Source organism: Procambarus clarkii, chromosome 50 (genome assembly GCF_040958095.1).
Source record: "Procambarus clarkii isolate CNS0578487 chromosome 50, FALCON_Pclarkii_2.0, whole genome shotgun sequence".
In the NCBI taxonomy this organism is placed as follows: Eukaryota; Metazoa; Arthropoda; class Malacostraca; order Decapoda; family Cambaridae; genus Procambarus; species Procambarus clarkii.
This window is the reverse complement of record NC_091199.1, coordinates 8,943,421-8,956,688: the sequence shown is the minus strand read 5'-3', so window position 1 is coordinate 8,956,688 and position 13,268 is coordinate 8,943,421. Positions and strand designations below refer to the sequence as shown.

General features: G+C 46.8%; 1 protein-coding gene across 17 annotated transcripts in view; it reads left to right on the top strand.

Moving 5' to 3' along the window:
* Amph (amphiphysin) overlaps positions 1-13,268 on the top strand; it is a 185,232-nt gene that overhangs the window by 130,882 nt on the left and 41,082 nt on the right. For 16 of the 17 annotated variants that reach the window (XM_069303478.1, XM_069303479.1, XM_069303480.1 and 13 more), the window contains one exon: positions 7,026-7,161. In XM_069303478.1, coding sequence (XP_069159579.1) covers positions 7,026-7,161 — 136 coding nt within the window. Of the gene's footprint in view, positions 1-6,573; positions 6,721-7,025; positions 7,162-13,268 lie in introns of those variants that run through there. The other variant, XM_069303477.1, reaches the window with a different exon arrangement.

Below are 13,268 nucleotides of genomic sequence, written 5' to 3'. Positions count from 1 at the left end.
CTACCCTGTGTGTGTGTGTATGTGTGAGTGAGTGAGTGGGTGAGTGAGCGACGCCTCAGCTCAGTGGTGTCAAGTGAGTTCGAGAAAGTGCTGGGAGAGGTGAGACCTGCAGGGCAGGGGATCATCAGGCCTCCGGACGGGTGTATGCCCATATTTCCCTTCCAGAAGATAAATGACTTACGAGATTAAGAGGCTAGTAGTGTACCTTGCAGTTACCTTTCCTTGATTTCTGGGATCAACGTCTTCGTGGCCCGGTCTCGTTGTAACGGGGGGTGGGGGAAATAGCTCTATCTTGTCCATTATTCCACCCCCCAGTTAACTAACGAGGCCGGGGGAAACAGCTCTCTCTAGTCCGTTATCCCGTCCCCAGTTAGCTAACTATTCTAGAGCACCCTCCAGAGTTCCTAAGGCAACCTCTCTCGTTCAACACCTTGTAAACCTAGGTATTTGACTACCTAGGTGCTAAAAACTACAAGGCGCCGTCACTTGATCAGTTACCCGAAACTCCAGAGAGAACTCTAGAATACAGAATCATTGCCACAAACGTATAAGAGAAAACGAGAGGAAAGAAATGAAATGTGAAGTAATTAGTGAGGGTTTGGGGTGAGAGGCAGAGAGGTGGGAGGGGCAAGGAGGGTCATTAGTTGAAAGTGAGAGTTTAGAGAAGGGTGGAGGGAGAGGTGTAGATAGGTAGAAGTAGAAGGGTAGATAGTAGAAGTAGAAAAGTTGCCACCATCCATTCATGATCATTACATACAAGACAAGGAATGGAACTTGCCTGTATCACAAAATTCTCAAAGGATGTTATCATGAGTTCATTATTAGTATGTTCCCTCTGTACCATGTATCAACTCCAAACATGTACTCATTTATATCATGAACCCAGTAACCACTGAGGCTTTCTCAAATCCTCAACTCAAAGCTCTAGGGCACAAAGTTAAACACAATTTAAATAATAAATTCATAATTATATTTCACATGAAGTATCATAATATAAGCAATCCAATTCAAATGTTAAAGAGAGTCATCATCCAAGAATTCGAGAACCCTACAACTTGACTGCCCCTGATCATCACACAACATATGTAAACACGACCAAGTCACCTTAATGTTCACTCACCGAGGACTGAGTCTAAGTTGAATAGAGAGGGGGGGGGGGGGGTTTGTAGTTGACGGAGACTCCCGCCCTGCCGGCCGACAGCCTCCCGTCTGCTCTGCTCTCCTGACTGCCGTTCTGTCTGTTCTGTCTGTTAATGCTTTTTGCTGGATAGCTCTCCGAGTTTATATTGGGGAACCTAGTAGCTAACTCCGCCCACAAGTAGATAGCCTCCGGCACTACCAAGCCACTCCTTAAACGTCGGCATGTTTGAAGGCTACCCGGCTCCAATTATACGCTTAGCGGAAGCAAGGTGAAATTATCATGATCTGACCTCAGGTCACTTGGGGTCATTAACGGTTAGAGGTGTGAGATCTCAGGCAGACAACTGGCGCCTCTCAGATCCTTGTCTGTGACTCGTGTACTCTATATATATTTTAAATAAACTAACCCAAACACTTTTACAGTGTTACATCTCCCCTTCTCCCCGAAATAAAGTTTTTGCAACACTGCTAAAGCAAGCTAGCTGTGTGCAACAACTTTATTAACGAAAAAAAAATACATCCTAGCTAAACAAATATACATCATCCTACTCTAAAAAAATGAAATATGTAGACAGACGTCCATTGTCTCTGGCTGGGCGACGTCACTGCTTGGTCTTGTAGATAATCCTGTACCACATTTCTTCAACACAACTGCCTCCGTCGCTTCTCCGTCGTTAACGCACAACAACACTTGGTCAACCCGAAAGCCGTTACTACTTGAACTGCGCACAGGACCGTGGAATTCGGTTGTCCCAGCTGATCTGTAATTGGCCCTACGTCAGTCACCATGAGAGACGTATATTGGGGTTCTTCACAGCTATAGGGACTACAAGTTTCGAGACCTTCATATAGTTGCCAACAGTAGAAATCCCATCCTACTCTTCTTCCTCCCTGTTGCTCCAGCACGCCTCCTTCAGAGAGCTACTTCTGACAGCCACATCAAGTCTGCATGACACAGGAAGAATCACTCAACAGAGCTACCTGCTTGCAGGAGGGGCGGCCAGTTAAGGCAAACGATCCTGTCTTGCAATTACGCTCCATGCAATGATGCTGACACCAGCAAGGGACACGAGGCATCGTGTCTCACTCAGCTTGGTCTTATCTTCTTCTTCTTCTTTCTTCTTTCTTCTTTCTTCTCTCTTCCTTCTTCTCTCTTCTTTCTTCTCTCTTCCTCCTCCCATGGGTCTTTGACAAGCGACCTGGGTTCCATTGGGGTCCGTCCGTCCTGGGGTCCATCCTGGGTAGACCGATGTTGGTGGGACAGACTGGAGTCGTTGTTGCTCCTCTTCCATCTTTACTGGGTCGTCTGGGGTCGTCTGCAGAACGACCTGGGGTCCACTGGGGGTCCGTTAGTCTTGGGGTCCACCGGGGTCCGTCCGTCCTGGGGTCCACTGGGTAGACCAATGTTGACCGACCGAGAGGGCTGCATCTTGGGGTCCCCTGGGGTGGTGATGGTGGTGGAGCCATGACCTCCAGGTAGTGGGCTGGTCGTGGTGGTGGTGATAAACGCCCCTGAGTGTGGTACACAGCAGCCGTCTCCCTCTTTTGTATGTGCGTCTCTCCACTCTTCTGGCTCCCACCTGTGGGTGAACAGAAAGGCGACAATATCGTGCTCCCAAGATATGTTATGTGACCCTGTAGTTTGTATAGGGTTACACAGTCCAGTTATACCGCTCTCCTCCTGGCAACAACTACACTTAAATTTTTTTAAAATAAGCCAATTAACACTGAATGATACTGACTTGGTGGAACATAAGACAGTAACAGAGGAAAGTTAGAGAAGAGAGAGTAAGATCGTCACTACTTTTAACTTGTCACAAAAAAATCAATACTAATAGACAAACACTAGCCTAAACTTAACTGTACCGTTCCTAATCTTAAGTACATAATTAACCATTACTCCCACCCTTAACCTACAGCCACCTACGTGACCCAGAGTGTCTCCCTAGCTTCTCCGCCGGTCAACAACCCCAAACTGTTGCCACCCCTGTGACCAGACTTCAAACGCCAGGCGTCCCTAACGTGAAGTCTACTGACATACTAAGGCTCCCCCTAGCATGCTGTACAATACCAGTACACCTCGGGTTATTGCGTTCAAATGGAGTAAAACAGTCGATCGCAATAATCTGAGCAGAACCACCACTAAATTCTACTTAAGAACTACACCTGCCACTCCCCACTGACCTGGAGACCAGCGGTGGCTGGGTGTCCCCGTGGGACATGCGAGGTCACCTGTCACACTCAGCTGACCTGCACTACCAACATCGCTAAGTTCCCAAATCGCCAAATCTTATCACTAACATAAATCACTACACACGCAAGTTCTGGTGAACATTCCCTGAACACCACAAAACTCACAAAATCACTAAACCACAACACCAGAGAATAACAATCTCCTAGCCTGAAAAAAAACTCGCTAAAACGCGAAAGTAAAACACCTGTCAAGATCTCCCTGATAGCGCCTGAGCGGCAAAAGACACGTGGGACTGAACAATGTTCAAAAGAACACCAACATAAACATTGTTCAACACCGCTGCCAACATTGTAACGGGGGGTGGGGGGAATAGCTCTATCTTGTCCATTATTCCACCCCCCAGTTAACTAACGAGGCCGGGGGAAACAGCTCTCTCTAGTCCGTTATCCCGTCCCCAGTTAGCTAACTATTCTAGAGCACCCTCCAGAGTTCCTAAGGCAACCTCTCTCGTTCAACACCTTGTAACCTAGGTATTTGACTACCTAGGTGCTAAGACTACAAGGCGCCGTCACTTGATCAGCTACCCGAAACTCTAGAGAGAACTCTAGAATACAGAATCATTGCCACAAACGTATAAGAGAAAACGAGAGGAAAGAAATGAAATGTGAAGTAATTAGTGAGGGTTTGGGGTGAGAGGCAGAGAGGTGGGAGGGGCAAGGAGGGTCATTAGTTGAAAGTGAGAGTTTAGAGAAGGGTGGAGGGAGAGGTGTAGATAGGTAGAAGTAGAAGGGTAGATAGTAGAAGTAGAAAAGTTGCCACCATCCATTCATGATCATTACATACAAGACAAGGAATGGAACTTGCCTGTATCACAAAATTCTCAAAGGATGTTATCATGAGTTCATTATTAGTATGTTCCCTCTGTACCATGTATCAACTCCAAACATGTACTCATTTATATCATGAACCCAGTAACCACTGAGGCTTTCTCAAATCCTCAACTCAAAGCTCTAGGGCACAAAGTTAAACACAATTTAAATAATAAATTCATAATTATATTTCACATGAAGTATCATAATATAAGCAATCCAATTCAAATGTTAAAGAGAGTCATCATCCAAGAATTCGAGAACCCTACAACTTGACTGCCCCTGATCATCACACAACATATGTAAACACGACCAAGTCACCTTAATGTTCACTCACCGAGGACTGAGTCTAAGTTGAATAGAGAGGGGGGGGGGGGTTTGTAGTTGACGGAGACTCCCGCCCTGCCGGCCGACAGCCTCCCGTCTGCTCTGCTCTCCTGACTGCCGTTCTGTCTGTTCTGTCTGTTAATGCTTTTTGCTGGATAGCTCTCCGAGTTTATATTGGGGAACCTAGTAGCTAACTCCGCCCACAAGTAGATAGCCTCCGGCACTACCAAGCCACTCCTTAAACGTCGGCATGTTTGAAGGCTACCCGGCTCCAATTATACGCTTAGCGGAAGCAAGGTGAAATTATCATGATCTGACCTCAGGTCACTTGGGGTCATTAACGGTTAGAGGTGTGAGATCTCAGGCAGACAACTGGCGCCTCTCAGATCCTTGTCTGTGACTCGTGTACTCTATATATATTTTAAATAAACTAACCCAAACACTCTTACAGTGTTACATCGTGGTTTGTGATGATTAATAACAATAAACAGCAGCTCACCTATGACTGTAATATCTCCACCGCTAAAACAATTATATATATTGGCGAAAAGACCTATCATTAATGTATAATGATTAACTGTAAATACATAGCTATTGAAATGGAATATTCTTTGTAACTTGCTGACAGTATAATTATAAGTTGTGCAGGAGAGATGTAATTGTTAAATGTAATAATCTCCGTTGAGGTCTGATAGCGACCTTTTGTGCCCAATATAATCCTTTTTTTGCGCTACCGCTCACAAGACGCTACCGCTGATGGGGTGCACAATAAACTAGCCGAATATTCCTATCTGGGCGAAGGTCCCGACAACGACCCAGTTGATGTGCTTGAAGTCACTGATGTGTGGGACGTCGCACCTTTCCTCGGCTGATGTCTGCTGGCTTGTTCCCGCCAACCTACCCCCCCCCCCCCCCCCTCGGCAGTCTTGTTTACAAAATAATGCCGTACCTTGAATCCTCTATTTGGCAACGGGGAACAACTTGGACTCATACGGATGTGTTTTTATACATTTTTTTCCTATACTCTGGGAGGAGGACGTAGGAGACGAGGTGAATATGTATAATAGGACTAAAAGGTATTAGTGGGCCGACTATTACCACTGTAATAGTCGGTGGACCAAACTCTCACAAGTCGAGCCGGGCCTCGGGCCGGGCTTGGGGAGTAGAACAACTCCCAGAACCCCATCAAGCAGGTACTACCACTGTAGTTTGGTGTAGTTGTTGTTGTGGTTTGGGGTAGTTTGTGTGTGTTGGGTATTTCATGTCCTACAAGGCGTTAGGTTGTCAAGAATTGGGTCGTTTAGACTCGGGTGTTGATGGTGGCCTTCGCTAGGAGGGCGGCCGACTTAGTTGACATTCACGGCCGGGGACACGCGGCATGATGTATTTAAATAATTTAGTGTTGCTGTTACATGCAAATATTTACATACTTATGTGTTTTACCAAATCACCTCATTCATTCAAATCACCTGCTTATGTGTGCGTGTGTGGAGGGATAAGAGGGGGTATTGTGGGTGTAAATGGAGTGGGGGGGAGTGTCCATGCTAACGAAGGGAGGGGGGGGGGAGGAAAATGATGCATATGTTCGCTATTAACACCGAGTATTAATTTATCTATGTAAGGTATGTGGGCTACAAACCCACAATAAATCTATTATTATTATTGATCATTATTTAATATTAATAATGATAAAGTATCCTGGGTGTTCATATCTTAGTGATTAGCGTACCACCCTGCAGCCTATTCCATAACCCAGGAGCAGTTGGATTTAATAAATAGTGGTTTGATTACTTAATTGCTTATATTATGTGTGGTTTAGTTAATGAGACTCAAAATCTAATTCAGATAATTTATTTCTAATTCTAAATTTCTAATTCAGTTCTAATTCAGACTAGTTATTTAGTATTATAGCCCCCCCCCCCCCTCCTATGGCTATATGGTGTTCAGGGGAAGTGTATTGTGGCGTTGTTTGAGCGCTGTGGTGCAGAGTTGGTGGTGGTTGTGAGAATGGTGGTTGTGAGGGCAACGGTGCTGGTTTTGGTGGTGGCGGCGATGGTGGTACTGTTGGCAATGGTACCAGTGGTGGTGGTACCAATGGCGGTGGCGATGGTAGCAATGCTGGTACCGTTGTGGATGGAACAAATGATATTGGCGGTTGTGGTAATCTTCTGCATGGTAGCAATGGCAATGGTAAATACAATCTGGGATTGGTAATGGTGACAATGGTGGTGGTACGTGTGATAACCTGGTTGATACCTGGTTGATACCTGGTTGATGGGGTTCTGGGAGTTCTTCTACTCCCCAAGCCCGGCCCGAGGACAGGCTTGACTTGTGAGAGTTTGGTCCACTAGGCTGGACCAAACTCTCACTTGTATACCACTGGTATACAACAGGTAAAAAGGTGTGACTATGGTGAAGATGATTAATGGTGACTTTGAGAGGGGTGGTGATAGTGCAGAGGCAGGTATAGTGACACGTGTGGTGTTGTGTTTCAGATCCTACAGAACCTGGGCAAGGCAGACCGGACGGTGGACGATGTGTTCGACGAGTACGAGATCAACTTCAACAGACAGCAGACCAACGCTAACCGCCTACACAAAGAAGTTGCTAACTACCTCAGATGTTGCAGAGGTATGTTGACTACTGATCTCTGTCTATCTCTATCTATCTCTGTCTAGTCCACTTTCCTGTCTATCAATCCTCCTTTACGCTACAGCCAGCATTTGTGCCAGCAGAAAAACTGGTTCGCATTTCCTCCAGACACACACAGAGACAGACAGACAGACACACACACGCACAGAGACAGCCTATCCTGACATAGTACATATATGTGTTATCCAAACACAGCCTTAACATAGTACACAAATATGCTATACTAGGCCTAAGAATACATGGAGTATACCTGGAGTGCGTCTCGGGAGTTCTTCTACTCCCCGATGAGGTTTACCAAAGGGTGTGTAGAGCAGTATGCGGTTTACCACTGTGTGTGTATAGGTTCATCCTCAAAATAGACCATAATGTAATATTAGTAGAACTAAGAAAATAATATTGAAAGTACAGGCCTGAAACCCAACCAAATAAGAAGAGGTATCGCGAATGTCGTTTGAAGTGACAGCAAAGGAAGTCTTTAATGGCCAGATGAATGACGGAAGTCGCTAGGCAGGCAGCGTCTTAAACCTACAGGAAGAGGCTGCTGATGAACCTCTTAAGATGCGTTCAACAGTCATGATGTGTCATTGACACATGGGCGAGGTCGGTTACAAGGAATTAAGAGTTCGTATCGTTGAGTGCACAGCCTGTGGCTCTTGACTCGATTTCCCGCCAACAACTGGGACATTCATGACACGTTCCCGCCACAACTGGGACATTCATGACTCACGTTCCCGCCACAACTGGGACATTCATGACTCACGTTCCCGCCACAACTGGGACATTCATGACTCACGTTCCCGCCACAACTGGGACATTCATGACTCACGTTCCCGCCACAACTGGGACATTCATGACTCACGTTCCCGCCACAACTGGGACATTCATGACTCACGTTCCCGCCACAACTGGGACATTCATGACTCACGTTCCCGCCACAACTGGGACATTAAGTACCACCTAGTGCTAAATATCAGTCAATAATATTGTGATGTGATGTAATAGGCAAGTGTGTGGGGTGGGTAGGTAAGGTCGAGGAAGAGCAGGGAGTGTGTGGGGTGGGTAGGTAAGGTCGAGGAAGAGCAGGGAGTGTGTGTGGGGTGGGTAGGTAAGGTCGAGGAAGAGCAGGGTGTGTGTGGGTGGATATAAACTGATGGGAAGGAAGCGAGTGCTTGATAGTCAGTAATGGGCGGCCGGGTGGGAGTGGCAGGTAGTGGGCGAGGATATAAACACCCTGGCTTCCCCTAATCACTGTGCTGGTGCCAGCCGCACCTGTCTCGGCACTGGTGTCACCCGTTTGTGTCACCCCCGACACCTTCCGCTCTCTTCTGTCTATGTCGGATTTGTCGAGCAACATCTTCTGTCACCTTCTCATGCTCGGCGTGACGTGGGGTAGAGACAAAAGGCGGGTAGAAATAGCCTAAGCTGCTCTATCCCTTTGAGATGTATTTCTTTCTTGTCTCAATAAACATACTTGAACTTAAGGAGAGACGAGCATCACTTTAATAAAAATAATGATGATAATAATAATAATTCCCATTATCAGAGACAAGAATTAAGACTGGTCATAGAATTTTCGAGACTCCTCGTACGTTATATTGTACTGACTCTCCCACAAGGATGTAACCCATAATAATTGCTCAACTCCCTGGGACCTATTTTACTGCTAGGTAAACAGAGGCATCAGGTGAAAGGAAACATGGTCAACCGTGTGTCCTGCCCCCCCCCCCCCCCCCCCGGTGATTTAACCTAGGTTGTCGAGTATGATCTGGGTTGTTGTTGTTTAAGATTCGCTACTTGGAACAAAATGTTCCAAGTAGCACGGGCTAAGGCGAGCCCGTACTTGTATAAGATCTGGGAAGCCACTCTTGTGGCTAGGGCAGATAACCAGTCGAACCAGGAAGTTCATCATGTCACTCATGTCTTCGATCTTTTGTTTTTTATTTTTTTAGTTTGAACAGGATGAGACGATTGTTCAGTATTGTTCAATATTCGCTTCTGTTGACCCAACAGTTATTTATTTATTTATTTATTTATTTATTTATTTATTTATTTATTTATTTATTTATATACAAGAAGGTACATTGGGGGGGGTTAACAGAGAACATAGAAATTAAGTTGAATTTACGTTCTTGTAAAGCCACTAACTAGCATGCATAGCGTTTCGGGCAGTTATTGAAGACCTGGCTGTAAAACTGTTAGGGGACTGTGTTCTGGAGCAAACACGGCACTGTGAAAATAAATACTATTTTATAACTAATTTCATTGTAATTTGAGTGCATTTAACGCCATTGAACACGTTATTTCGGTGCCAGAAACAACATTACTCAATCAGTCAAACAGTCTCCACGGCGGCATGTCACCCCCAACGCGTCTACCAATACCTGTGGTAGAAAATAATAATAAAAAAGTACAAAAAATCCTCGCCCTGGTCCTGACAACGCCAGCTAGGGCGTCACATGAGGGAAGGAGGAAGGTGGAGGTGAGACAACGCGCTGTGTTCCTGTTATGTTAACAGCGTCGATGGCAGTGATAAGCTGTATTGCGCTTAGCTCGGCAAATGATAATTATCACAGCTGTGATTGACCTCTGCACAGCGCATCGGTCGCACTCCACATGCTGGACCTATACACACACTCGTGCATTGTTCACAACTCAGACTCTAGGCATCATTTGAATACACCGTCGTTTGACCCACAGTGTGGCCACAGGAGTATTCATCCCTATCAAGTGTGTGTGTGTGTGTGTGTGTGTGTGTGTGTGTGTGTGTGTGTGTGTGTGTGTGTGTGTGTGTGTGTGTGTGTGTGTATTGAAGGGGTGGGGGAAGTTGGTTTGCATTGGCGTGTATGGAGGGGGGTAATGAATGTGTTGCACCGTTGGCTTGTGTTTGGAAGAGGGGGGGGGGGGGGTGTTGTGCATGTACCGTTGGTGTGTGTGTGTGTGGTGTGGGGAGGTTAGCCTGTGCGTGTGTCCCCCCTTGGCGTATGTGGGAAAGTGGGATCGTGTGTGTATGTGTTGTACTTTTAGCGTATTGTTGGAGGGGAAGGGGTTAGGCTGTGCACGTGTTGCACCATTGTCGTGTGTGGGGGGGTGGGAGAGGGGTACAGTACATGTATTGTACCGTTGGCGTGCTTTTAGGGTGCATGTGTATAATGCTGCGCCGTTGAGCCTGTACCGTTATCCTGTACCGACGTGAGCAGGCGCTACATGTTGGTATCAGCAGGTGGTGCAGGCACACTTCTCCTCTATACTGTCTGGCCAGTACCGGCCTCCTGGCATATGAAGCAGCTACCAGTGTCACATCCACACCATATCTCTTAATTGCTCTACTGAATAGGTCGCTCTTGATAGTAGCTTGTGCATAGGCCTACCCAACAGCAGGTACTTGTAAAAGCCCTCCCCCCTCTCTCTTTCTCTCTTTTTTTTTTTCTCTCTCTCTCTCTCTCTCTCTCTCTCTCTCTCTCTCTCTCTCTCTCTCTCTCTCTCTCTCTCTCTCTCTCCTCTCTCTCTCTCTCTCTCTCTCTCTCTCTCTCTCTCTCTCTCTCTCTCTCTCTCTCTCTCTCTCTCTCTCTCTCTCTCTCTCTCTCTCTCTCTCTCTCTCTCTCTCTCTCTCTCTCTCTCTCTCTCTCTCTCTCTCTCTCTCTCTCTCTCTCTCTCTCTCTCTCTCTCTCTCTCTCTCTCTCTCTCTCTCTCTCTCTCTCTCTCTCTCTCTCTCTCTCTCTCTCTCTCTCTCTCTCTCTCTCTCTCTCTCTCTCTCTCTCTCTCTCTCTCTCTCTCCTCTCTCTCTCTCTCTCTCTCTCTCTCTCTCTCTCTCTCTCTCTCTCTCTCTCTCTCTCTCTCTCTCTCTCTCTCTCTCTCTCTCTCTCTCCTCTCTCTCTCTCTCTCTCTCTCTCTCTCTCTCTCTCTCTCTCTCTCTCTCTCTCTCCTCTCTCTCTCTCTCTCTCTCTCTCTCTCTCTCTCTCTCTCTCTCTCTCTCTCTCTCTCCTCTCTCTCTCTCTCTCTCCTCTCTCTCTCTCTCTCTCTCTCTCTCTCCTCTCTCTCTCTCTCTCTCTCTCTCTCTCTCTCTCTCCTCTCTCTCTCTCTCTCTCTCTCTCTCTCTCTCTCTCTCTCCTCTCTCTCTCTCTCTCTCCTCTCTCTCTCTCTCTCTCTCTCTCTCTCTCCTCTCTCTCTCTCTCTCTCTCTCTCTCTCTCCTCTCTCTCCTCTCTCTCTCTCTCTCTCTCTCTCTCTCTCTCTCTCTCTCTCTCTCTCTCCTCTCTCTCTCTCTCTCTCTCTCTCTCTCTCTCTCTCTCTCTCTCTCTCTCTCTCTCTCTCTCTCTCTCTCTCTCTCTCTCTCTCTCTCTCTCTCTCTCTCTCTCTCTCTCTCTCTCTCTCTCTCTCTCTCTCTCTCTCTCTCTCTCTCTCTCTCTCTCTCTCTCTCTCTCTCTCTCTCTCTCTCTCTCTCTCTCTCTCTCTCTCTCTCTCTCTCTCTCTCTCTCTCTCTCTCTCTCTCTCTCCTCTCTCTCTCTCTCTCTCTCTCTCTCTCTCTCTCTCTCTCTCTCTCTCTCTCTCTCTCTCTCTCTCTCTCTCTCTCTCTCTCTCTCTCTCTCTCTCTCTCTCTCTCTCTCTCTCTCTCTCTCTCTCTCTCTCTCTCTCTCTCTCTCTCTCTCTCTCTCTCTCTCTCTCTCTCTCTCTCTCTCTCTCTCTCTCTCTCTCTCTCTCTCTCTCTCTCTCTCTCTCTCTCTCTCTCTCTCTCTCTCTCTCTCTCTCTCTCTCTCTCTCTCTCTCTCTCTCTCTCTCTCTCTCTCTCTCTCTCTCTCTCTCTCCTCTCTCTCTCTCTCTCTCTCTCTCTCTCTCTCTCTCTCTCTCTCTCTCTCTCTCTCTCTCTCTCTCTCTCTCTCTCTCTCTCTCTCTCTCTCTCTCTCTCTCTCTCTCTCTCTCTCTCCTCTCTCTCTCTCTCTCTCTCTCTCTCTCCTCTCTCTCTCTCTCTCTCTCTCTCTCTCTCTCTCTCTCTCTCTCTCTCTCCTCTCTCTCTCTCTCTCTCTCTCTCTCTCTCTCTCTCTCTCTCTCTCTCTCTCTCTCTCTCTCTCTCTCTCTCTCTCTCTCTCTCTCTCTCTCTCTCTCTCTCTCTCTCTCTCTCTCTCTCTCTCTCTCTCTCTCTCTCTCTCTCTCTCTCTCTCTCTCTCTCTCTCTCTCTCTCTCTCTCTCTCTCTCTCTCTCTCTCTCTCTCTCTCTCTCTCTCTCTCTCTCTCTCTCTCTCTCTCTCTCTCTCTCTCTCCTCTCTCTCTCTCTCTCTCTCTCTCTCTCTCTCTCTCTCTCTCTCTCTCTCTCTCTCTCTCTCTCTCTCTCTCTCTCTCTCTCTCTCTCTCTCTCTCTCTCTCTCTCTCTCTCTCTCTCTCTCTCTCTCTCTCTCTCTCTCTCTCTCTCTCTCTCTCTCTCTCTCTCTCTCTCTCTCTCTCTCTCTCTCTCTCTCTCTCTCTCTCTCTCTCTCTCTCTCTCTCTCTCTCTCTCTCTCTCTCTCTCTCTCTCTCTCTCTCTCTCTCTCTCTCTCTCTCTCTCTCTCTCTCTCTCTCTCTCTCTCTCTCTCTCTCTCTCTCTCTCTCTCTCTCTCTCTCTCTCTCTCTCTCTCTCTCTCTCTCTCTCTCTCTCTCTCTCTCTCTCTCTCTCTCTCTCTCTCTCTCTCTCTCTCTCTCTCTCTCTCTCTCTCTCTCTCTCCTCTCTCTCTCTCTCTCTCTCTCTCTCTCTCCTCTCTCTCTCTCTCTCTCTCTCTCTCTCTCTCTCTCTCTCTCTCTCTCTCTCTCTCTCTCTCTCTCTCTCTCTCTCTCTCTCTCTCTCTCTCTCCTCTCTCTCTCTCTCTCTCTCTCTCTCTCTCTCTCTCTCTCTCTCTCTCTCTCTCTCTCTTTATCTATTTATCTATTTATTTATTTATTTATTTATTTATTTAATCTCACATCTAAAACAAATTGATACTTTTATAGCATTTTACACTCAGTGGATAAGAACCTGGAGTAAATAGTTGCAACATTTAAGTTATTGAACTGGTGCCAAGATCACAGCGAGGTCAGTACTAAGGGGCCGAGAACACCCCCCCCCCCCCCCCTCAACCATCCAG